General features: G+C 52.1%; 1 protein-coding gene across 1 annotated transcript in view; it reads left to right on the top strand.

The window, feature by feature from the left end:
* KLHL29 (kelch like family member 29) overlaps positions 1 to 25,856 on the top strand; it is a 172,546-nt gene that overhangs the window by 102,396 nt on the left and 44,294 nt on the right. Inside the window, 2 exon segments of the mRNA XM_033124873.1 lie at positions 4,064 to 4,205; positions 7,156 to 7,668. Of these exon segments, the coding sequence (XP_032980764.1) occupies positions 4,064 to 4,205; positions 7,156 to 7,668 (655 nt within the window).

Here is a 25,856-nt window from a genome sequence, read left to right as displayed (position 1 = left end):
TCAAACACCCCTGACCACTGGGGCATTGCTGGCCTATATGGCACCTTTGTGGAAAGCAGAAAAAGGTGCTCCCTCTGGGTGGACAAATTAGGAAAAAGCAGCCCCTCGGGGCTGTCGCCATTTCCTGGGTGCACAGCCGGGTAAGCAAATGGTTGTCTGTGGGAGGAAAAGTGCCTCTGCCTCCCCAGCGGCGTCGGCCTCCCTCGCCCCCTCTGTCGGGCATCTCCACACTGGGCCCCACCTGCGGCCCTGCACACCTTCTCCTGCATGGAGCAGGCCCCGGGATAGCTCTGTGGGCGGCGTGTAACTGGTCCCCACCCCAAGCTGGCAGAGCACAACTCGGGGGCCCTGGGAGGCTTGTGGCAGGGGGGAGGTTCCCAGCCCCCGACCAGCAGATGCTTCAGCCCATGCCACCGCCTCACAGAGCTGCATCCATTAAGGATCAGGGTCTTTAGTTCTTCAGTGGCTGAAAGAAGCAGGATGCTGTCAGCCGCCGTAAAAGTGTGACCTTTGAAAATTTACAAGAGCTCGGGGTTTAAAAGCTGCTGCGTTAATGATGCATCCCATTAGCATCTCATTAAAGGGGAGCAGAGAAAAGCCCGCGCTGGCCGGATGACGGGCAGGTAGGGCCACCGCTTGGTGCCAGGCAGGAGGAGGGCTCTCCTCGTCTGCCTCTTTCTGCCAAGTGCCATCATGTCCCAGGAGCAGAAGCATGGCCAGGAACACGGGGGAAAGGCCAAATGTCTGAGTGGCTTCACTGCTGTCCCAGACAATGGCAATGGCAGGGTTGAGGGGAGGCGCCCCCGCCTTCCTCCTCCAGCCTGGCATTCTTGTGCTCCGGACAGCCCCTGCTGACAGGTGGGACTCCAGGAGGCCTGGCATTTAGGCTGGGCGTAGCCTGGAGAGCCTTTGGTGGAGTCTTGGAGCTCCGGACCCTGGGGGAAAGGCTTAGCAGGAGCTACATTCAGAGCTGGAGCTGCACCCACACATTCTCCCCCAGAAGCTTCCAGAACTCAGGACTGGGGGTTTACTTTGGACCTGGAGCCTTTTGCAGGAGGAGGGGCTCTGGTCAGGCCAGGCTGACTCACGTTACCAGACGTTCCTCTCCCACCTGGGCGCCCAGGCACCTGGGCAAAGGGCAAAGCACGCAACCCATGTCCATGTTTTTTCTGGAGGGAGTAGAGGACAGGATGTTCGTGTCATTATTTTAATAAAATAAATAAAAATTCCTGAACTGAAAGTTGCTCATAGCTTCAGAAGCTGCTAGTGCCGAGTAGAATACGAGTGGCCTTATTTATCTTTCCTCAAGGATAAAAAAAAAAAAAGGCTGTTTTCCTTCTCACAGCAGAACAAATTTCTTGTACATAAGGACTTGCTTGCAATATTCATTAAAGACACAGCCAGACAGCAGGCCTGTTGTAGCCACACCCCACCACCCCCAGTGCTCCAGAGCCCCCTGCTTCCTTCTGGAGTCTAACTCGGTCACAGTTTGCAGAGGGAGCTGAGAGCAGCCCCTTCGAGACAGGCCGAGTCTCCGTCACTTAGCATCCCCCGTGTCTTGGGCAGGGCTGGGCACAAAGCAGGGGCCCAGTGCTTGTTTACTGCACAAACCAGCTAACCAACAGGCACAAGCCATCACGCTGGCAGGAGTGTTTTGGAACCAAAGGCCTGAGCCCTTGGAAAACTGTGCTGTTTTTCAAGTTCAGAAACTCCCTCATGTTAAGGTGAAAACTGGAACTCCTGAAGTTTTGAGAGTTCAGAATCCGGTTATCCACTCTGGAGGAGGAGACCCCAGCCACCTCTGCTGGCAGCACTGCCTGCTGTAAGCGCCAGGCCCAGTGCCTCTGAGTTCCCAGAGCCCTCCCCTACCCTGTCAAGGTACCACCAGGCTGGGGTCTGGATGCTGATTCCGCAGGGGAGAAATGCGAAGGTGGGACCCTGAGAATCAAACCTGTCTCTGGCCTGGGAGGCCTCCAGAAACCGGCAGCGTCAGAGAGGGGCTGCAGCGCCCCCTACTGGCAGGATAGGTTTCTGTCTTGTCAGTAAACTAGGGTGCTGGTGAGGAGGTTGGGGTCTCCGCCTTCAAACTTCACACCCAAACAGGGCCCTGAATGGGACATCGCAAGACTCCCCCCTCCCATGGCTCTGATTATTATGGGGAAGAAACCTCTGCGCCTCTGAACCCACCAGCACCTCAAGAATCTGGGAATACAGAGGGGCTGCAGACAGGGCACACTGGAACGCTTTCTAGTTAGAGAATGCTGTAAAAGCCACACTGTTGTTCCACAAGTTCTGTACAACTCTGGGTGAGTGTGGCTACTCCCCAACCCCCTTACGCACCCCAAGCTCCCATCTGTCCCACAGACAGAAATGGGGCAGGAGCCTCTGATGAGGAGGCTTGTCTGTTTAATTGTTCCTTCCTCAGGAGGTACACTCTTCGTTTCCTGCTCTGTTCACAGATGTGAAGCATCTCAGATGCAAGCCAGGGATAGAGTGCAGCCTAATGCAACTAGCTCAGTGCATCCTGCCGTCCCGATGGGAGGCTACTCCGCTGCTCCTCCCAGCAGGCCCTAGTGCAGGAGCTGGCTGTCATCTGCATGAGGCATCAAAGCCCCAGTAACAGCTGTCTGCCCTCCCCACTCTCCTCTCCAGTGAGTCGGCCTGCTGTGGGACCAGGAGAGTCCTGCTGGTCAGAGAGGCCCAGCAGGGGGCACTACCCCCCACCAGCTGGATCACTGGATCAGCTTCCATCAGAAGTCACGGGCGGGGACCATGGCCCTCACCTAAGAAGGGCCCGCAGATGCCCCTTGGTGCTCCTTTGGCCTTTTGGGACTGTCCCCAGTGGGCAGACGTCTCTACCCCCACCTCACCTCACCTCACCTCACCTCACCCTTCACACCAAAACTGGTTGTGCTGTAGCTGCACTGCTGGGAGCCATGCTCGTCCCTCCTAAAACCACCTCTGTTGAGATCCACACTGCCCTCACATCCCAGTTATGCAGTCCTGGGCTTTCCGACCTTCTTTCTGGATTTTTGTTGTTGATATTATAATTACAATAATGGTAATGGCCTTAGTGGAAAATTTGGCAAATACAGAAAAGTATAGACAAGAGAATAAAAGTTACCCATAATCCTCTCACCTGAGAACAACAACCCTGCTAACATTTTACTTCTTTCCCTCCTGCATATACTGTTTTACACGGTGAGGTTATATTGGTGTCATTTTATGTCCTGCTTTTCTCACTTAACATTATAGTGTAAGCACTTCGCCATCTCATTAAGAATTCTTAGTAAATATGATTTTTAATGACGACATAATATCCCAGGTTGAGGCTGTAGCTCAGGGAGACCAATACTGTCCTAATAGTTGTTTTCACCCTGAGGTTCATTTGCTCAGTAATCTACATATCTAAGTAGGAAACTGAGATCCTGGAGCAGGGAGCCTGCCTCCTTCCTAAGCTGAGGGTCCCAATGAAGTTGCTCCCTGCCTTCCAGCCTTGGTGGCAGGATTGGAACTGTCCTCTCATCGGCCTCAGCCCCCACCCTCCCCATGCCTCCTCCATTGGAGTGGGACTTCTGGGGCCTTGCTGTGAGGGCAGAATGGGGCCTGATGGTGGAACTTTGGAGAGCCGTTCTCTCACATGTCAGGGGGCCAGACATATGGTAGCACTGAGCCTGGGCTCAGTATACAGTTGGTGCTCAGCACATGCCCATGGATGTTGTGGCAGTTTATTAATGCTCCAAGGGCTAAGGGAACTTCACATCTCACAGCACAGAACTCTCTTTCCTTTGTGATTGCTCGGGTGGAGAGCTCAGATGCCACCCAGCTGCAGAGGGTGGTCAGGGAGGCACTGCGTTGGGTGCTCCTGGAAGTGGGAGCTTAGCAGAGGTCACTGCTGCTACTCCTGTGCCAAAAGGCTTTGTGATTCCCCCGTGGGACTGGGTGAGGGGCCACAGCTCTGCCTCTGACCGCATGGCTCAGGCAGCAGGACTGCTCAGGGGGTAGATCCCAGGGCAGGACCCTTGCCTAGCTGTGCTCACCCTTCTGCTCTGCTTCTCCCCAGGCCCCAGGCATCTCCAAAGCGGACAGTCAGTCCCAGGGACTTACGACCAGCATCCGGTGGGGGCAGACGCCCATCAATCAGTCCACGCCCTGGGACACTGATGAGCCGCCCTCCAAACAGATGAGGGAGAGCGACAATCCAGGTATGTACTTCCTCCGTGGACAGACACCTACTCCCAGGGCTGGGAGAGGTGCTAGCGGCCTCCTGGGTGCCCCAGCTCCTCAGCAGGTCCTGACCCACTGGCCTGCAGCAGCCCAGACCTCAGGCTGCATTGGGGTGGGGGTGGGGGCACGGTGTGTAATTTCCTGGGCAGTATCTGTGTCTTTACCCCCTTTCTCTGCTACTCAAGAAAGTATCTGGGAGGGCAAGGGAGTGAGAATGACATGGGAAGAGTGACTTTGAATGTACTTAGGGTTTGACTCGCCAGTCATTTCCAAACCTCAGTACTCTGACTCGTAACCAGTTTCTCAGGTCACACCTTTCAGTGAGGTTCTGCCTCGCCGTCAGTTAGCTGAAGATGGGGTGCTCCGCATCCCTGGGACTGGGTATCCTCCACCTCCAACGGCACCCTCGGCCTTCTTTGGACAGCTGTGACCCTAACAAAAACCTTGCCTGTTTTCCCCCATGGGTCCCACACCTCCTTTTAGGATACACAGAACATGTCTGCTTGGCTCTCTATACCACAGCCCATATCTGGAGACTCCACTCTTCCTGCTGCAAGTCTTCTGCATGATAAACACCCCAAGACCATCAGCCACACCCCTCAGTCCATGGTTCCAGTCCTTTTACCTGTGAAGGGGTTGCTCTGATCTCTGCATTGTTCAACCGCCAGATCCCAACACAAACCACCCACGTGCGGTCCGCCCAGCACCTCCTACTTCCAGCCCCTCTGCTTCCATCACTGCAGCTTTACTTCACTTCTGCTCTGCTGGTAGCCACACCACATGAGGTCCCAACAGTAGGAACCCAGTACTGTCACGTGGCTACTCTGCCCCCGTCCATCCCTTCACAGTCTGGCTAAGGCAGCTGGGTATGAAGACCCAAGGGCAAGACCTTAGCAATATCTTTTTGAGTGACTCAGGCTCTCTTAGACTCCTCCTTTTATTGCTGACCTGCGCTTAACCCTCCTAATACTATGTCACCTGCAGATTAGTCATGATGTCTTCCACATCATCATCCAAATCATTGGTAAAAACGGTGAGCAGGGCCTGGTGCAAATCACTAGAAACAGCTCTCCAGGTCTCCAGCACCCTCTGTGCCGTTCCTCAGTTCATAAATCAGTCAACTCCGTGGCACAGCATCTCTGTATCTTCGCCACAGAGCTATCTGAGATCTCGCCAGCTGTGCTCTCAAGTTCTGATGCATTTTTCCAGGCTCTCTGACTAATCCTAGAGAAAACTGAGCTTAGGAGATCATGCCTTGTCCTTAAGACACCAGGCTGGCCCACGGTGACACCACCTCCTCTTCTTCAGGCTGGGGGACAATCCCCCTTAGCAGAATCTTGCAGAATCCCCTTTAGCGGAATCTCCCATTCTAGAATCTTGCTGGCACTGCTTCCCCAACATTTGCCAGCTTCTAGTTTTCTCCAACCTCTCTCGTTATGAAAATCAGAACTATTTGTTGCACATGTACTATGGGCCTTGTTTTGTGTATCGTCTCTATGTTCACAGCAACCCTGTGAAGTTGGTGTCCCATTGCAGACGAGGACACTGACTCAGGAAGTCTTATGCGTAAGGTCAACCAGCTAGTGAGGGCAGAACCAGCACTAAAGCATTGTCTGACTCCCAGCTGGGCTCTCCAGCACCAGGCCCAGTGGCTCTCCCTTTGGACCACTTCTCAGGGACAGCGCCCACTGGTGGTTTGATAGTCACTCTGCGTCTTGGTTTCTCCCTACTCTGCAATCTTATTTCTGAAAGGGAACTCCCAGCCCCATCTCCTAGCCTCTGGGGCTTGTGGTCCTAAGAGCCCCCTCTGACCCCCACTCTCCTTCCTCAGCTCCCTGACCTCAATCTACACTGCCACTCCAGAGGCATCATGAAAACCAAGGTGACATTCAGGTGACAGAGGCCTAGAGCCACACTCATTCAGTCAGAGGAAACCCACACTGGCCTTGCCTGTCACTGTATCTCCCAGTCACACTCACAAGCCTGCTTGAGTCACCTCAATGTCAGCTTAGCTCAGGATGCCCTGGGCCCTTCTCTGCCTGACCTGGGCACTGCTGGTCTTGTATCTTGTACTGGATCTCAGGAGGCATGTCTGGACTTCCTTGTTCAGCCACAACTTCCTTAATGGCCAAAATGGACTTCTCATGTTTCCCCCAGGGCTGGCCATGCAGAACAGAGGTTACGCAGGACAAATACTGCGCCCCACCCCCACCCCATCCCCCCGCCAGCAAGTCTGTGGAGAGCAGCCCCCACCGACCTTCCCACACTGCGCACACCCCCAGCTCTCCCTTCCAACACCACAGGACCCTTGCACAGCTTCAGGCCCTGGTGCCCTGGCCTTTCCCAGCAAAAACCTATCCACACAATCCAGCTCTCATTCCCACCCTTTCTCACACAGTGATTCTCCAGAAAAAAAGGAAAAACACCAGCATTTATGGAACATTTAACATATGCTAGATACTCTGCTAGTTTTTGTGGAGGTTTTTTCAAATACATTTTTCTCATTCGATTCTTCCCAGGAGACCTGGGAGGTAGGTGTCGCTAGTTCAATTAAACATATGGGAAGAATAAGGCTCAGAGAAGATAAGCAACTTGCCCAGGGCTCTTAGCTAGTAAGTGGCAGAGACAAGATTTGAACTCAGATCTCTTGGAAGGTCTCCAATTTTTTCTCTCTACTTTATTCCCTCTCAACCTCTCCGAGGCAGATTGTGTTTCCTCTTCGGAGCCCTCACTGCCATCTGTTCACATACTCCTAAGGCACTTATCTTGTGCGACTGATCACAGATTCTTATTCTGTGAGCTCCTGGGCACAGGTGTCTTGTCCAGCTCTGTAACCCCAGCACCCAACCCAGACAGGGCCTGGGGAAGTCGGTGTTTGTTGAGTGAATGTGTAACCGGCAGATGACATCTCTTCCGTCTCCCTTGCAGGCACAGGGCCATGGGTGACCACGGTGGCCGCCGGGAGCCAGCCTGCTCTGATCGCACACTCCTATGGAGTGGCCCAGCCTCCCACCTTCAGCCCGGCAGTGAACGTCCAGGCCCCAGTCATTGGGGTGACCCCCTCGCTGCCTCCACACGTGGGGCCCCAGCTCCCGCTGCTGCCCGGCCACTACTCGCTCCCACAGCCGCCCTCTCAGCCACTGAGCAGCGTGGTGGTCAACATGCCTGCCCAGGCCCTGTATGCCAGCCCGCAGCCCCTGGCCGTGTCCACACTGCCTGGTGTAGGGCAAGTGGCCCGCCCAGGACCCACCACTGTGGGCAACGGCCATATGGCAGGGCCCCTGCTGCCTCCACCACCACCAGCCCAGCCATCTGCCACTCTCCCCAGCGGCGCCCCTGCCACCAATGGGCCCCCCACGACTGACTCAGCCCACGGGCTGCAGATGCTGCGGACCATTGGTGTGGGGAAGTATGAGTTCACCGATCCCGGGCACCCCAAAGGTAAGTCCTGCTGCCTCATGCTCCCTGTGTGCCTGCCTGTGTGCCTCCCCACGTGTCACTACGACAGCATGGACAGGAGTGTGGTCCCTGGTGGTCTCTGCTCTCCAGCAGCTCCCTTAATGGACTCACCTGAGACAGCATGGCCTCAGACAGAGGAGGCAGAGAAGGAGGAAGACGAGGCAAGGAAGACAGGGAATGTGAGTGGGCAAGAACAGGAGGGGAGGGGAGAGTCTGTAAAGTCCAGGGCCCTTTTGCCTCCAGCCCAAGCCCTGGGCCATTCTCACCTCTGACCCCAAGGCCAGGCCAAGTGTAGAATGAGCAGGAATCATGTGCTGCACTTAGGACTCCGTGGAACAGTCCCGTCAGGGTCTTCTCCATCTTTCACTCATGAGGACAGTGAGACTGTGAATTGTCTGTGTCCCTCCCCAGAATAGCACCCTCCACCGTGCCATCAGATGAGAGCATCTCCCTGGGCGTTAGCTGAGGCCCAGGAGACACTCGAAGACCATCCTGAGCCGGTTGGATTTTTTTTGTTTGAAGGACCCAAGGGTGGCTCTGTGAGGCTCCGGGAAAGAGCTCAGCCCTCAGTTAAGCCCCTCCCCCAGCCCCAGGGCAGGTTTCAAGGCAGAGAACCGAGCCTGGAAGAGGGAGCACACCAGGACCTGGCTCTGGACATGAGCCCCCAGCCTGAGGGCAAAAGGCCTCAGCAAATAGGTCTCACTCTGCTGTCTGCCTGAGGTTAGCGGTCTGTCCAGCAGGGTCCAGAACAGGCGCAAGGACAGGGGCCACGGACGTGAGGCTGGTGGGCTCATCTGCCCAATGTGCCTATCCCGTTAGAGCTCCACGCAGCTGGGTCCTGCTCTTGCTGAGTGCAGGGGGAAGGCAGCCAGGCCTGGACCCAGGTGCAGGCAGGAGGGTACATGGTGGGCAGTCTGCCTGCTGGGGCATCCAGGCCTCAGGACTTCTGGGCACCATTCTCAGACTTCCTACTTACAACCCCTGGAGATTGCATCTCAGGGCCAGGGAGGGGATGGTCTTGCCTCTTAGCAAAGCAATGACTCCTACTAGCCATTGTCTTTCCCACCCGGCCCGCTCGCTTGAATCTCTATCTTTATCCTTTCGGGCAATTTTCAGGCCTTGTCAAGCATCCCAACAACAAAGCTGTGTCTAGATCTTCATTGGGTTTAATTCCCAATCTGATTGCGCCCTGACTGCCTTTGTTTTGGAAATCAGCACTAGTTTTAAATGACAAAATTATAGAAAATTACATTTAAATTCTGGGAAACTCTCACTTTATTTAAGATCTTTTTAAAAAAAAAATTGACTAAATTGATTTTTTGTTTGAATTGTTTTGGTTAAGCTCTCTCTCCCTTTAAAAAGAAAAAAAAAAACAACTTACTCCCAGTTTACATGTTGTCAACACTGACACAGTGGGCACTGGGTGCCCCAGCTGCTCCCAAGGCTTTGTCAAAGCCCGAGGCAGTGGGTGGGCTCCCTTTTCCCCACCACAGGGGGCATAACACCCACCTCGAGAACCTCCTAGGGCTGATGCAAGGTCTTGTTGACTTGCCAAGTTTCAGACATGCATCTAGGAAAAGGACTTCTTCTGTGCAAAAAGGTAACTAGCTCAGCTAGTACTAGGGCTTAGGGGGAACTGGGATGCCCCGCCCCAAAGCTGCCAGACACAGGTGCATGTCACCACCATCAGACACCTGTGTTCATAAGATCAGGAAAATACAGTGGTGGGGACAGGCCCCTGCTGGCCCCTGTGTGCACTGGGCCAGCAGACGATTGCAAAGCCACACCTGTAAAATCTTTGTGAGGCCAGAGGATGTGAACCGTCCTCTATGGTGGGTCCAAGCCCATGAACAGAAGGGGAGAAGAAAGAGGGGCCTTGATGGGATTCCATCTTCCAACCCCTATAGGGTAGATTCAGGTAAAGCCCGGGATGGGATGGGCCTGGAAAGTGTCCACCGCCTCACCTTCTGTGAGCCAATGAGGTCCGTCCAGCTCTAGCCAGTAATAACCAGTCACACTGATTTCCATAGTTTGCCAGCAAGCTGGCTGGTTCCCCAGACATTACATTTAACTCACTTCTCTATTTATGGCCCTCATCAGCTGATTTATCCCCTTCCATTCGGGGTGAAGAAAGACAATGAAACAGGCACATACAAAAGCCGCCAAACTCAAGCCTGGGTGGGTTTGTTGGTTTTTTGGGTTTTTTTTTTAAGTAATTTCTCCTTTCATTTCTAATCTTAAAAGCCTTTATTGCTAAAGCTATAATTTATCTGTCAGAGCTAATGTCAAACAACTGCATATTTTTAAAAATAAGAAACCGAATTTTGAAACCAAATCTTTGAAACTTGCCATGTGAGAATCATATTCCTGACAAGACCGTGTGGGTTTGGATTTGGGTCACTTTTAATTTTGCCCCTCGGGATTTTACATCTCCAGAGCCCAATTGATTTCACACTCCCAAATGACAGACAGCTGGCTCCAAGCGGGAACCAGGAGGCACTGCGTGATGGTATCAACACTAGTCTGAACTCCACTTTCAAAAAAAAGAACTTTCCTCTCCTCCTGTTCACTGTTTGAAACCTTGCCCAGGATTATAATAAGATCCACCGTAGAACGCTTTGAGATCTAGCTCATTAAAGTCCCGTGATTTTTCCTACTATTGTTTGACGTGACAACCTGGCCTCTCACGGGGTTGAGTAATTATGGAGAAATCCCATCCATAAAGAGCAGGTCTTGCCAGCCAGAGGGATGGGCCACTGGTATTTTTAGACTTCATTAGTGCCCTGATTTAAAATTTCACATTTTGTTTCTTGTAATTATCTTCCAATCGACTGAGCTAAAATTTCAGTTGGGGCTATTTATGTTAGTCTGCCTTCCCAAAAAGGGTGTTGGGACTTTAATTTAAAACTTAACCATTTGAAAAATAAAGGTGTCGTGGAAATGCTTTTTGATTTGCAATAGGTCAAGCGACTGTCTCTCATCTGTGACTAGAGAAGCCAGCTTGCATGCAGTTCACTTTAATGAGTGTTATTTAAATGCATTGAGCACATATAGATTTTCTTAAGAATCTTACAAGATAAATCTTCCTTTCTCTAAGAACTATTTGGGGGTGGGAGCAATCTGTGGGATTTCTTTCTTATTTTTTTTAAGATCATTTACTGAAAACTAATTAAAATAGATTTCATGTGTGCAAAGTGATAAGGGAGGAAAAAAGAATTAGTTCCATTTGAATCCTGTTATAAAATACCTGAGCCATCTGTCTTGTTGGATTGGAACCCCTGAGCTCACCCATGGCAGAGGGGGTAGCCAACCTCAGGCCTTGAGACCTCCAAGTTTATTGTCACTGTACCGGTGACTCAGCCCAGCTGAGTGTGTCACAGCACAGGTATAAGTTATTGATGTCCTTCTTTCTATCCCCCAGTTCTTCCTAAAAGAACTTTTGGTGGCTAAGAGGGTAGCTAGAGGCCTTGTAAAGCCCCAGCCCCTGGGCCTAGTAGTGGTGAGCTGCAGAAAAGCTATTGTGTTTTCACGTGCGTATCCGGGTTGAGAGATGCCAGGCTGCTCCTGCTCCCACATGCTTCTGGACCAAAATGTAAAGTCTGCGTTGACCTGAAGTAGGGAGGCTTGTTTCTTCCGACGTTAGATTTTGTACGCTCAGGGTGAGGAGCCATGAGGATTCCCAGGGCCGGAGAACCACCTGGTGGCGTGTGCCCAGCCCTTCCTGTGGTTCCAAATCTCCTCGCTTCCCACCCTTGCGCCTGGCCCTTGTCCCCATGCAGCAGTTTGTGTCCTCATGCCGCCTTCTGCTAAGATAGCAACTGCCCCAGTCTCCACGAGTGCCAAAGACAGGGTCTGCTAAAGATACTTTGAGGCATAGTGAACAGCTGTGTGACTGGGGCTAGTCTCCTAACCTCTCTGAGCCTGCTTTTCCTCGTCTTTAAAATGGGGTGATAGTACCAGCCTCATGGAGCATAGAAGAGGATTTCATGCAACCACAGACATAGCACTGTGCCTGCTTAACACCGAAAACAGTTGTTCTGTCGACAGTGGCCCCAGGTCTGGAGAGTTCAGCAGAGAAAGAAGCCAGTGAAGTGGTGGAAAGCCAGGGCCCCCCTCCCTAGACCAGAGGAGATGGAAGAAGCCCAAGCTTGTTCACAGGGCTGGCAGCCCCTGATCAAGCAGCTTAACGGGACCCCCATGTCCTCATCCCTAGAAAGCAGTGAGACGCATCACGTTCCTGGCAGGGGCATCGGGACTGCTGTCCTCAGCTGTGGAGCCCAGCATAGCTGTCATGTCCTCCTCCTCTGCCCTCTGCCATGCCAGCGCACACCCCTTCTCTGCAACCTCAGAACACGTTCTGATAAAGCTGGTTGCCCACACATGGTTAACTCAGAGGCACGAAACGTCCAAACTGAACTCATCTTCCCATAGACCTGCTCTTCCTGTGTCTGTCTCAGAAATGACGTCATGAATTTATCCAAGAGCTCAAAGTCACAGCCTGCGGTCGTCCTTGACCCACCCTTATCCCCCTTAGGCACCGAGTCTGAAAACTCCTCGGATTCTGCCTCCTCTCATCAATCTACTCCTCTCTGTCCCCACCACCCCGGGCTGCAATCGGTGACCTCCAGGCCCACAGCGCGTCCCCTCCAGTCCACAGTCCATGGTGCAGCCAGAGTGGTCTTTGCAAAACGCAGGTCTGGTCTGGCCGCTCCCAGTCAAATGCTTCCAATGGCCCCTCTCCTCTCGGGAAAGTGCCCAACCTTTGACCTGGTGCTTCAGGGTCCGGCTCCTGCCCGTTTCCCCCTTCATCGCTTGCCATTCTGACCGCAGGCTGCCCTGTCACCACTCCATGTCCTGGGTTCTCTCCGTCCAGCTGTGCTCTGTACCTTGGCCGAGCGCCGGCTCCTGGGTCATTCTCCCAACTAGACTGTGAGCCCTGGAAGCGGGGTCCGGCAAGGATCCCTTCCGATTCCCACACTGTCCCCAGCCAGTGCCTGGCACTGAGGGATACTCTAGAAGCGTGAGGTGCAAGAGAGCACAAAGCGCTGGGCTGGGAATGATCCACTGAGGTTTGGGGACTTCTCTCCTTTGATGGAGGAAGCAGGTTGGTACTCGAGGGCCCAAGCATATAGGAAAGTGCCCATGTAAGACGTCATTCTGGAACCGGCCACCCTCCATACCTGTCCCACACTTCTGGGAACTGAAGTCTGTCTACTTCAAAGTTCCTCCTGTACCAAAGCACCTCCACCAAAATACTGGTCCCAGAGCATGTAGGATATGAAACTCGGCCTCAGTTTCCACATCTGTAAAAGGGGGATGATAATAGAACCTGCTTCATCCAGTTGTTGTGATGATTAAGCAAGTTATTTTACATAACGCCCTTGCATGCAGTAATCGCTATACGAGTGTCTGCTATTATTACTATTTTCATGATCGGTAGGTACCAAGTCCATCTTTCGGTGTCCGTGGCCTCTTCAGGGTCCAGGGTAATGTGACAAAGTCAAAGAGCAGTGTGCCTCCCAGAGTCTTGGGAGATTGCATTAACGGCATTCCCGTGGCCATGTTCACAGCACCTGATCCCCAGGGGCCCACTTTGAACAGAAGGAAAGTGGCTTTCTCCTCCCCTTGTGACATTTCACAATCCTGCACCATCGCCATAACAACTGGAAGGAACCAGGCTGTCTCAGGGCCCTTCCCCCTGATTCCAGGAGCTGTTAGTCTTGGGAAGGCTCCTCCTAACCACCCTCAGGGGTTCTCAGCATCCTGTGACATTCAGCTTGCTAGGAGGGTGCCAAGGACACTGCAGGGGCCACATCAAGAGATGGGAACAAATCAAATGGAGTCTCGGAGCAAGGAACAACGGCTGCAGGCGGGGAGCTGGTGAGGAGCCGTGGCTGGCAGCATGGAAAGTGGCCAGGAGCCGCGGTTCTGCACCAAACCGCTTGGGTAGAATTTTAACTCCAATACCCACTGACCCAGTGAACTTGTGCTAGAAAGCTGGTGTTTCTAAGCCTCCGTTTCTCAGCTGTAACATGGAGACAATAACAGTGCCAGCCTCCCAGACATGCTTTAAGGATTTAATAATGTATGTAAAGTCTTAACACAGTGCGTGATACATAGTCAGCTCACAATATGGCACCTGTTGCTGTCACTACCACTATTGTCAATTCTAAGAATCTTGGAGAAGAAATGTTGTCTGGAGCACCTTTGGCTCAGGATCGTCATTGTTTTTAAAGCCAAGTTGTCCAAAATAATCTCCCTGATCTGACTGACATAACCCTCAGCGCAGATTTGGGGCCATCCCACACACACTCCCACCGTTTCCCTAACTTTCCCCTTTGCAGCCCCCACCCCAACACCCCCTCCACCAGGAAATCCGTGTCTCAGAGCCTGGGGAATTTGCAGGTCCGGCCACAGGAGGCCTTTCCACCTCGCCTGGACAGTGCCTGCCCCGGCCCTGCCTCAGAAAGCCTCCGCCTCTTCGGAGCTCTGTCCTCAAGGGGTTTGTTATTCACTAATTGAAGGGTTGTCTGGGCTTAACGGTTCTGTTCACAGATCACGTGGCAACGAGTGAACCAGGCCCGCAGAGAGATTCCGCAGAGGCAGGCAGACCACCCAGAGACTGTGTCCTCCTCAGAGCAGGAGGTGTTGACCGCTGCCCTGGGGCTCAGCAGGACACAGGCAGAGCGAGGCACCCCGGGCTTCTCACAGAGCTGAGTACACAGGGCTTGGGAGTAGCATGTGGGCTTGGGCCCCAAGCCTCGGCTGAGCATCTTCAAGGTCGGAAATCCTGCTCTGGTCAGAGGGTCAAGACACTGATGGGAACAGGAGGCTCATCGGATGTCAGGAGGGGGAGGGAACGTTTCCTTCCCAGGGGATTTAGGAACTGGTGCTGACCCACAGCTGTCTGGGTCCCAAGCTGTCTTCTCTCAGGAGTGGTGGCCATGCAGACACCAGCAGGGATGACCACTAGGTTCTAGATCACTGACCCTCAGAGGCCACTGAGGGGCTTGAGTCATGTCACCCCCATCCCCGCTGCACCACCAAGTATTTGTTGAGCAAGAAATGTGTATAGCATTAGGCACCTACTGTGTGCAGAGCCCACATTTGTCTTCTCCCAGGCAAAAGCCACAAGGCAGGGTGCCCGCTGCCTGCCCCATACAGATCTCAGCTGCTGCTGGACATGAGGCTGTGTAGTGATGCCCACAGTGTTCCAGACGCCACCAGGCGCTGGGCGGGATGAGGTCTTCCTGGAGGAGCCTGCACTCCACTTGGGGGGCCAGGGGGCCCAGCAATAAGAGCGACGGGCTGGAAAAGAGGTCAGTGTGGACCGGGCCTTTAAAAGCAGTCAGAATGATGGAGGGGAGGGAAGCAGAAGGCAGGTAGCTGTACAAATGCCAAATCCTAGGGAAGAATGCTTGGGATAAGTGCCAGGGACACAAAATGATGATTTCTCAATAGATTCATCTATCATAGAGCTACACACACACGCCTCTACTCAAACGGCTCACAGGGCCTATCCTGATTTGAGACAGGTTGAGCTAGTGATTTACACTTAAGGGCCCAAGAATTCCATTCTCTGAATCCTTGGCACACGAAGTCCGTTCCTGGACGTTCCTCGGGCTTCGTGCTGCCTCCTTTGCCTACCCAGCCAGGGGTGGCCGGTAACGATCCAGGCTCTTGGGCAAGAGTCTATTTTATCAGTCCCCAAGGCCATTTTGGTCCTGCAAGGTGAAGACCCCCTTGGTCTTCAGGGGCTTTGATCTGGCTAGGAAACACCTGGGGGCCATTAACCCCTCTGACAGGGAAACCAGTGCATATCCGGGGTCCAGAAATTCTCTGTAAACCTTTCTCTCTTCTATTGTGACAGAGGTTAATGGCAAGTTTCCTGATGCCTAATCACTCTTCAAACATCCAGCATGTGCTGTCTTTGCCAGGAAAGACTTACCCTGTCAGGTTGACCCCTTTTTGAGGCTGGGAAGGACTTTTTTGGCTTTTCAAAAATGTTTTATTAAAGTATAGTTGGCATACAGAAGTATATTAGTTTCAGGTGTACAACATCGTGATCTGACATTTATGTACCTTATGAAGTGATCACCACACTAAGTATTGTTACTATCTGTCACCATGCAAAGTTAGTACAATATTATTGACTATATTCCTTGCGCAGTATACTACATCTCTATGGCTTATTTATTTTATAAGTGGTGGTTTTGTACGTCTTATCCTTCTTCACCTTTTTCACCCATTCTTCCACCCCTCTCCTCTCTGGAAACCATCATTTTAGTTTGTTCTCTGTTTCTATGTGTCTGTTTTGGTTGGTTTATTCACTTGTGTTTTTTTTGTTGTTTGGTTTGCTTTGGTTTTTAGATTTCACACGTAAGTGAAATCATACAGTATTCGGGAATGAGTTTGGGAGGTGGATAGCTGGGCAAAGGTCTGGCAAGCCAGTGCCTGTCCCTGTAGGATGGGAAGGTCATGGTACCCCAACCATCAAACAAAACCGGAGAAAACGTGGCACAACCCTGGCTTAATGAGAAACGATTTGGTTAAAATTACATTCCATTCATGGGCACACTCACAGAATATTCTAAAAATATGAAAGGTGAAAATAATACCCTCAGAGTAGATTAGGAACACAAAACCTACCTGCCTGAAGAAAATAAAAAAATGGCCCAAAGGTTGCTACCTATTGAAATAGTTGTTATTCCTATTTTCTTAGTGTAATTCTCTTTTCCCTTAAAAAAATAATCTTAAGCCCAAGTGTTTTCAGTGCATCCCCAAGAAAATGCTGTTCCCTACTCCCTCCTCTTCCCGACTCTCTCCTCTTCCCGACTCCCTCCTCTCCTGGCAGCCTTTTGGGTGACCAAGCACAGTACCGTGGACTGTCTGGCTTTGTCCACTGGTCTCTCACTGCCTTTTCCTCCCGTCTTCCAAGGGACCCATCAATGTCGTCACTACTCAGTGTCTCAGACCGAGGTCTACACACATCCCAGGCAAATACGTATTCGTTTTTTACCACCTTCTGTGGGGCCAACGTCAGGAGCATTGTATGTATGCGTGAGCTAGGCTGCCATAACGGAAGACCACAGGCGGGGGTGGGGGGTAAATGACAGAAACGTATTTTCTCACAGCTCTGGAGGCTGGAGGTCCAGGATCAGGGTGCTGGCAGGGATGGCTGCTGGTGAGGCCTCTCTCCTTGGCTGGCACATGGCCAAGACTCAATGTGGCCGCACATGGCCTCCTGGTGTCTCTTCCTCCTCGTAGAAGGACACCAGTCATATTGGATTAGAGTCCCACTCTTATGCCCTCATTTAACTTTAATAATCTCTTAATGGCCCCACCTCAAAATCCATTGGAGGTTAGGGCTTCAACATATGAATTTGAGGGGACACAGTTCAGTCCTTAACCGGCTGCATGTCAATCTCTAGCCGGCAAATGGAAAGGGTAGCCTCTGCTGTAGCACAAGCACTATGTAGTTACAATCCATGGATGACTTGACTGTGTATATTTTCAGTGGTTTAGAGTTATTTCAACCTTTTCAAAAATGTACTGTTATCATTTTTACCACAGTTCACCTACAAGCTGCCCACTTGGCTTCCTGCTAACGGAGCACTGACTATACTTTCCATTATTAGAATCATCCATATTTGGGGTTAACTTTTTATTTCCATAGAACCTTCGTGCTGGGAGGGATCTCAGAAGCCATCTAGTGGAAGCAGGAATCTGCCCTCCACCCCTGGGGACTAAGCAGGGGCCATCGATTGCTAGATGGGTCATCCTGTTAAGTGGTCAAGAGCTTCTTCCATGGTCCTGCCCTCTGAGGCCATCCAGAGCAAAGCTGGTCCCTGTTCTACATGACAGCCTTTCAGATTTGTGATGGTGGCAGACTTTCCTTTTCTACAGACTAAACATCTCCAGTGACCTCAGCTGTTCATCCTTTACCTTGCTGGGGTCATCCCTGGTCATGCTCCAGCTTCTCAAAGTGACTCTTAAAGGGACACCAGGTGACAGGCTGGGTGGCCCAAGGGAGAGGGGACTGTCACCTACTTGGTCCTGAGCATCACACTGCAGATATTCTAAATTTTCTATAAGGGTCATGACTTAGTTGTATAAAACACACACTCATACACACCCAAGCACACACACACCCACTCCAACTAAGAGAAAAGGGGGGGAAAAGTCTCACAAAGGTCCTACTGTCCACTACACTGGTTCCTTTGGGGTTTCCTCCCTCCTCTTTCTCATCAGGATTAAAACTGTTGATCGTCCCTTTTTCTAGAACGCCCTTCACTTCTGTGCCTTTTTGCCCCACAGGCTTGGCCGTGGCAGCAAGTTCCCCTTTCCACTGCATTTTGAAAATGACTTCTTTTGAGTCTTGGCTGTGCTCTCCTAAGCAATTCCTCACCTCCCCCTGTTAGTGAGAATTTACTCCTAAGCAACAAAAATTCATCCCCCCCTCCCACCACTCCCACCCTCTCCCCCACCACTGCAGTGAAGGTCAGAGTCAGATGTTACTTCAAACGTCATTTAGAACCACCCCTCATTTTACAGGTAGGGAAACTGAGGTTCAGAGGTGTCACCAACATACCACATTACCCCGAGAATCTGTCTCTAGAAAATCCCCTGAGGGGCCACCCGCACTCCCTAGGTGCCCTGTCTAGTGACTTCATTTGCTGCTAGGAGTTCTTTATCCCCGAAGCCTTCTCTGTCCCCACAGAAAGATGTCCAGCATCTCACAGGCTGCATTGGGCCTGACCGCCATGCATCTCCAGGCCCTGCCATGGGGCACACACTGCCAGGCTGCTGTGATCAGAATGGCACATCCCACAGGGGCACTCCACGCGCACCAGCTGCTGCACAGAGGAAGAGTAGGGACAAGACACGCACACACTTAAAGGGGGGGGGCCAAGTCATAAATGGCACCACATGGGCAAGGTCAGTGATGAGCCTGGGAGTGTGGTCTGACTGGGCAGAGACACTGTCCAGAAAGGAGAGGGAGAGAGGACAAAGGCAAACTCTAACTCCGGCTGCAGGACCCCACCGTCACTCCTCATGGCTGGCGGATGCTCTTGACAGTGCTTGCTCAGTGTGCCCTCCTGAGCAGAGTCCTGCCTGCAAATATTAGGGGAGTGGTTTTTTGTGGGTTTTAGAAACTGCCCTTATGTGGTGGTTATTTCAGTAAGTTGAGGTCCCTTTAAAGAGCCCATCTCCTTCCTGGGAACATGAATCCCTTGAGTGATCATCCATGCTTGTCCATTCGGGTCCAGAGCACCTTCGAGAACCAAACAGTGGTCTACTTGGCATGCCTGGGATGCATTGCTCTCAATTCAAACTGCAAACAGAACCTGCTGCAGAGGAGCTCGGAGGCCCCTAAGCTAAGGAACCACCATGTGGTGATTCTGAAGGCTCTTGGCCCATCTGGCCATTTAAACAGACAGGTTTCAGAAATTCTGACTGATCCAAAAATAATTCCTAGATTTTCAATCTTTCTTCTATATGGAGACATTCATTACCTTCTTGGATTAAACAAGAATTTTATGAGGCAAGGCTTTTTTGGTGTGGACAGTGACTCCAGGAGTCCTAATTTAATGCCATTCATCCCAGAGAGCAGAGAAGTAGACATGTGGCCTCCCCCTGGGTCTTTGCAGTAATGACAACGGCCGGGACCATAAGGCTGGCCCTGCCAGGTGATCTCGGGCTGTGGGTCAGGGACCACCAATCCAGGGGAACTGGTGGGCATGCTGGTAGATGCAGCCTTGTCTTCTGGAAGCGCACAGAGTGGGTGTTTTATATTCATTATATATTCACTCTATACGTATATCATCCTTGCAGCTGCCCTGTAAGGCAGATTTGTAGACGGAAAACCAAGGCTCGGGGGAAGAGGCTTGGCCAGGTGTAGGTGATAGAGCAGGAGGGACAGTCAGTATGAAACCCGCCTGCCTCCTACGCCCATACCCTTTTCAACGCACCACACTCTGAAGCTTCCCGGTTGCGACCTCTACCATCACTAGGCTAAGTTTCGGCTAACGAGATGGCCAAGTCGCACGATGGCTGTCATATGTCAAGTCGCACGATGGCTGTCCCAGAGTCATATGTCTAATATTTCTCAATGTAAATTGGTGATTCTTGGGTTCTTTTCTCATTTCCAAAAGGTTATGTGATGGATGGGTGGGTGGGTGGACTTAATTCCCAAAGTAAAGCCATGAGGGACATTGGGCTGTTTGAGGAAGCTGCAGATAGGGCACTGGCCACCACAGAAGCCACTGGAGCTTGGGCGTCAGGCGGCCCTGGAGAGACTTTCTTGCTGCTACATCTCCCATGCCTTATACAAAGTATTGCCAATGCAATAAAGTTAATGGAGCAGTCATCCTACGAAGGCGCCAATTCCGTGCAAAGATGATACATCTTTGAAGTCAATGAGGTCTATGAATTATGCCCTTTTAAATGAATGAAATTCTTGAAATCCACCAAACAGCAGTACGTCCATTTAGATGTAGTGATTGACGCCGCATATCGCCGTCACCAATGGGTGAGGAGCCACCAGGGCAGAGCTCCCACTAACAACTAACACAGCCGTCAGCTCTTTGGGAGTTCAACAGATGTCATGTCTAGCCAGACATTCTTGTCCTTTGCAAAGGCCCCAAGTCAGCCCAGTACAGCCATGGGGACCGGCTAACCCCACGATGAACAGCTCAAGGGAGAAAGTAATAAAACTGAACCAGAGATCTCCTGAAGAGTATCCACCCAGCCCACAGCCTTTAGACTCAGCCTCAGGATTAGTTGGGAGAGGTACACAAGAACACAGCTAGACCACCAGCCCTTCAAAAATGGCCACTGCACAGGTGGACCTGGTGCTGGGTGGTCCCTGGGCTCACTGAGGGTGAGCAGACAGTTTCCAGGAAGTGCAGACCTGGAACCAGCTGCGCAGAAACACAAGGTCTGGCTGCAGACGGAACAAGGACCATCACACTATGGTCCCTGGGCCCCCTGACTGCACAGCAATGATCTGCCCAATTTCAGTTTCCTCCCCAGTTAACACTGCTCACAGTTGCTGAAGAGCACAAAGTGACACTTGTTGTGCCCACAGTACATCTGCTGAAGGCAAAACTTGTGTTTATAGCTCTTCACTTCAAAAGACTGGCCGTGTTATAAAAGGAAAGGGACCATCTGTCCCTCTTCTGGACCCCAGCGCCTCTTGGGAAAGATTTCTGTGCAAGAAGACAGTGAGAAGTCAGCACTGACTTCAGGGAACTATTCTGAGGCCGGAAAAAATGGTGCCTCCCACAGAGGGCAAATCCAGGGACAGATGACGGCCGGCTTTGTGGAGGCCATGATGGCAGATGCTGGCAGGAAGGAGGCATCTGTAGCCCAATGGCACTGCCCAGATGCTCTGGCTATGCAGAGAACCAACTGGGAGGACTGGGGGGTGTGAGGGCAGGCAAAGGGGAAAGGCCAGGAGGCATTGGGGTCCCCAGGAGAAGGGGTGGAAAATGTCAACGCCAGATTGCACACATCTGTTGCACTAAGTCAGATATCATCCATTTGCATTCCTCCATCCCGGCTTTGTCCAGCCTTTTTTATCCGAAAAGCCCTTTAGGACAGTTCTGCATCTTGAGGACCACCCTCAGGCTTAATGACTTCCTTCTATTGGCTGATAATTGAGCAGCTCTTCCACAGTGCAAAGGGATCTGATCTGTCTGTGAGGCCTGCTTAGGATTTGTCACCCTCTAGCTCTTTAGTACCAAGATAGAAAAGTAATGTGAGAGGCTGGGAGTAGCTGGGTGGGTGTGGAGGTGAAGGTGAGGTGAGCTCCAAGTGAGACTCTCAGGGGAGGAATTCCCCCGGCTTCCTGGCCACACTCTTCCAGGCTGAGCACCTGGCTGTCACTCCTTCCTTCCCAGCTCTTCCTTCTGGGTCTTCACACTGGCTATGTCAGCTCGTTGGTTCTGAAACAGTCCTGCTCTTTCTGCTCTCTCCCCCGGGAAAAGGTTTTTTGTAATTTTTTTTAATTAAAGTAGCATTGGTTAATAACTTATATAAATTTCAGGTATACTGTATACTGTTCAATATCTGTATACTCTAGTGCATGCTCATCACAAAAAATCTAGTTTCCTTTTCTAAAATGATCCTTGCAGATTCCAGAAAGCCTTGATCTGTGAACCTCTAGGCTTGAGGCTTATTTTGTTTCAGATCAAAACTTGCTTTTCTTCTTAGCTTCTGTCCTGGGGTGGAAATGGGGGGAGGGGAGCTGGAGGTCAAATGTAGGGGTCCTCTGAGGACACCCCCTGTTTCCTTTCCTGCTTGCCCCTATAGGGTACCCCAGGAGCTCAACTTGGAGTAATGAATTGAGAGCTTTGCCTCCATCCTAAGGAGAGTTCACAGGTTTTCATCCACATTCCTAAATGCACTGAATTCCCGGGCCCTCCTCCCCCCCCTCCCCCGCCACCACCACTTGGGTGCAAGCATTTAGATTCTGAGGACGAAGGCAGTTCCTGGTGTAGCGTATTCAAGGTTCCCAGATCCTAAAAGGTCACACTCCTTTTATTCTTGCCTCTTTTCACTCCTTTTCTGTTCTTATTGATTTCTTTGGGCACATAAGAAAACACAGTAGGCAAAGCCTGCTACTTCCATTGAAATAAAATATTCTGCAGTCAAACCACACACCATAAAGAAATAATTGCAGTCTGTATATATTGCTAATGGACATCTCTCAGCAATTCCCTGTCTCATAAGCTTTAAACACAGACATTAGTATAAATATGCAGAAATCCCCATTCGGGCAAATTACTCTGCATTTCTGAACAGAAGGAAGATTAACCATGTGTTGATATCTTTGAAGGAGCTCAGCAGAGCAGGAAAAAATTCACTGGCCCTCTCTCGGAGGGAGGTTGGGACTCCATGAGGCCTCAAGGACAGAGCACAGGGGCCTGGTTAACATCTCCTCCCCCTGGGCGTGGGGCTCCCCTGGAGCTCGGAGGGCTTGGCCTTGGAAGGAGGGGACTGGCCCGCACCCCAGCTAGATCAGCTTCACCCGAGCTGCTTGGTCACCTGGGTGTCCTGCTTCCGGGGCTTTCCAGGCACCCCAGGCTCTGGCAGGCTCAGAAGCAGAGGTTGAAAATGCGTTCTTTCCCCGGCCTCTCAGCAACCTGACAGGACCCTTAGGGATCTATCCTCAGGCCTCTGAGGTTAAAGGTGCATGAGGAGCCCCAGGGAGGTGTGTAGAAAGCATCACCCTGGGCACCAGGGCCTACACTCCCTTTCTCTGGCCCTTCACATTTGACCCCTCCTCCCCTACCCCACTTCCCCCACCCTGCTCACTCCCACTGAGTGAGCTCACTCCCTCACTTCCCCACAAAGTCCAGCACAGGAGTGAGGGTCTATCTTCTGAGGCGCAACAGCTCGTGCCACCAGAGCCTACGCCCAGCCTGAGCTTCGAGGGTCTGGAGGAAAGCTCCTCCCTTTCAGAAATCACCCCTGAGTCCTGGTCATCAGGGTGGGAAGATGCCCCTGTCAGCACAGGTTTCTTAGTCTTGGGGGGACAGGGCCTGGCCTCCACCAATTGCTGATTGGACAGGGGGCAGCAGAGGCTGGGGAGGGCAGCCTGACCCTAGGGCTCGCCATGAAAACCCTTGTGCTCAGCACAGGCCCACCGTGTCCCCTTTACAGACAGAGGCCAGGGGCTCAATTTTCGCTGGGCCGAGTAACCGTGGACGAGGTGAGCTGGCCAGGAGGGCTGCCCCAGGAACTGTGGGCCAGCCTTGCTGTGGACCTGGGAGGTGAATTACGAGCTAGTCAGGAATCACCGCCGAGCTGGGGAGCCTGGCACGCAGACGTCTTCTGGTTATTTGTTTTGTGCTCGCCTGCCTTGCCCACAGTGGACTTGAATGTGGAGAGAGAGCAACTGAACATTTCCTTTCTGAGGCAGAGAAAAGGGACTTGGGCCTCTCAGAACTGGAGCCGCAGCCTCATGGCCTTGCCTGGGGCAGTAAATTCTGGACAGGACAGGAGGGCCTGGGAGCACGGTTCTCCTCAGCCCCAGGTCACCCATGAGTCCCGAGTTTCTGGAACACCCCATGCCAGAACTCTGAGGCACCAGCCTCAGCCAGAAACAGAGAGCAAGAAGATTAGATCCTCTCCTCAGCTCACCCCAGCATATACACAGACTTCACTCACCCGTCTCACCAACAAGCATCTTGATGGTCTATTTTCAAATCTGTCTCCCCCACTTGATTGTGAATGAATTTAGAACACCACCTCCACTGGCTGGTTTAGCAACTTTATGTGAAATTTTAAAAGATACCCTTTCTCAAGACCCTTGCCTGCCACCTACCAGCAAACTGTCACAATAACTAAAGAAATCTGTGATAACTGTGAGGTGAATGGCGCCCCCTGGAGTTGTGCAATGTGCAACTTGAGCCTCCTGTAATAACTCATTGGGGGTATCACCTTTCAGGTGCACTTCTAAGTGTGTTATTCATATTGACATGTTTCATTCTCACAACAACCCTTTGAGGTGGGTACTGTTATGACCTTCATTTTACAGATGAGGGAACCCGGGCTCAGAAACATGAAGTCACTTTCCCGTGCTTACCCCCCTGGTCAGGGATAGTCAGGATGGAAACCCAGACTGTCTGGCCCCAGAGCCTTGCCCTGAGCCCATATGTACTAGTTCTGTGTCTGGCCCTGGGAATGCCCAGGAAGGGTGTGTTTGGTGTGATGACACACAAAGGGTCTGGCTTCAGCACCAGTTTAGCCTGCCCCTCCCCCACCTACATACACACACTGAATCTCTACCTCTCATTTGTAAAATTAGAGTCTCAGAGGTTTGGAAACACTGAGTCCCTACAGAGGCTTCTACAGGTTACCGTGCAGCCAGGCCCAAGGAGGTGCCTGGACATGGGCCAAGCTGTGCCCGGGGCTGGCGAGCTCCAAGCCCCCACGAGGACTTCAGGCCTGTCAGCTCTTCCTTACCAGGGCCTTTCAGATTCAGCCGACCTGACCAGCCTCCTGGGCCCCTACGCCCCCTCCTTCATCCAGGCTCTCCTTCCCACCTGGTCAGCCTCGGTGTGGTCTCAATTCTACCTCCCATCCTTTGCTCTGCAGCCCACGCCTTAGGGCTCCCCAGGTGGCCAGGCGGCCTTCTCACCTCCAGGCCTGCCCCCTCACAGCCACTCTCCACTCCGCCTTCAGAGCAGTCTCTAAAGTGCCCATCTGACCAGGCCCTGCCCTAGTCAAAATTGCTCAGTGGTCCTCATTTCTCACTAAGCTACCTCACCTGTCACCCAAGCTAAGGGGTGATTGGTCAGTCCAGTTGCATCCCCCCAACACTTTCCACCCCTACCCCCATGTCTTCTGATTCGCCCAGGTGCTTCCACCAGAGTTGAGGCAACTTGATTTCCTTGAAGGAGAGTCAGGTGTGGCCTCATCAGGGTTCCCCAGCCAGATCCCCTGCAGCTGCCAATCGGAAACCAGAGGGCCCCCCTGAGGAACTAGAGAAAACAGACTATGTATGTGTCTGTCAGAGGGTTCTGGGAAAGACAGAAAATTCCAGGAAAGTGGAACATTCCGTCCCAACAAAAGCTGGTTCTCACAGCCAAAAAAAGGAAGAGGACTCAGGTAACTGTCTCCCCAACCCCCAACCCATGCCTCCCGCAGCCTGGGAATCCAGCTCCTCCCCTGCGGGCAGGTAGCATTGGATCTGGAATGAGAGCTGGGGTTGATTAGAGGCCTCCAGACAGCCTCTGCCCTGATCAATCAGTAGGAAGAGGAAAAGCCCAAGGTCAGAATGTTCCCTACAGCCAAGAGACCACCTGAGACGGCTCCAGCTGTATCCCAGCCCCAAGACAGATGCACCAGCATACATGTACCTGGACTCCCTCTGCCATCATCAGAGGACCAGTTCTCTGCCCTGCTAAGCTCTTGTTGGCCTTGGCTCGGATCCCTCCTGGCACTGGGGCAGAGGGAGGGGGAACATAGGTGTATAAACCCCCTCCCAGGAATAGGTCATTTATCTGGAAGGACGAGGTCTTACTTATCTGGGAGTAGAGATCCCCACTACCACTGACCCCTTGTCCTGGGAAGGATCTCCCAAAAACATGAGCAACGCCCCCTGCCGGCTAGGAAGAAGGGCAGAGAGATGATGAGTCATGAGGCTTGAGGCTCTAAAA

Source organism: Rhinolophus ferrumequinum, chromosome 13 (assembly GCF_004115265.2).
Source record: "Rhinolophus ferrumequinum isolate MPI-CBG mRhiFer1 chromosome 13, mRhiFer1_v1.p, whole genome shotgun sequence".
NCBI lineage: Eukaryota > Metazoa > Chordata > Mammalia > Chiroptera > Rhinolophidae > Rhinolophus > Rhinolophus ferrumequinum.
The sequence above is the reverse complement of the archived record's forward strand: the minus strand, read 5'-3'. Positions and strand labels throughout refer to the sequence as shown.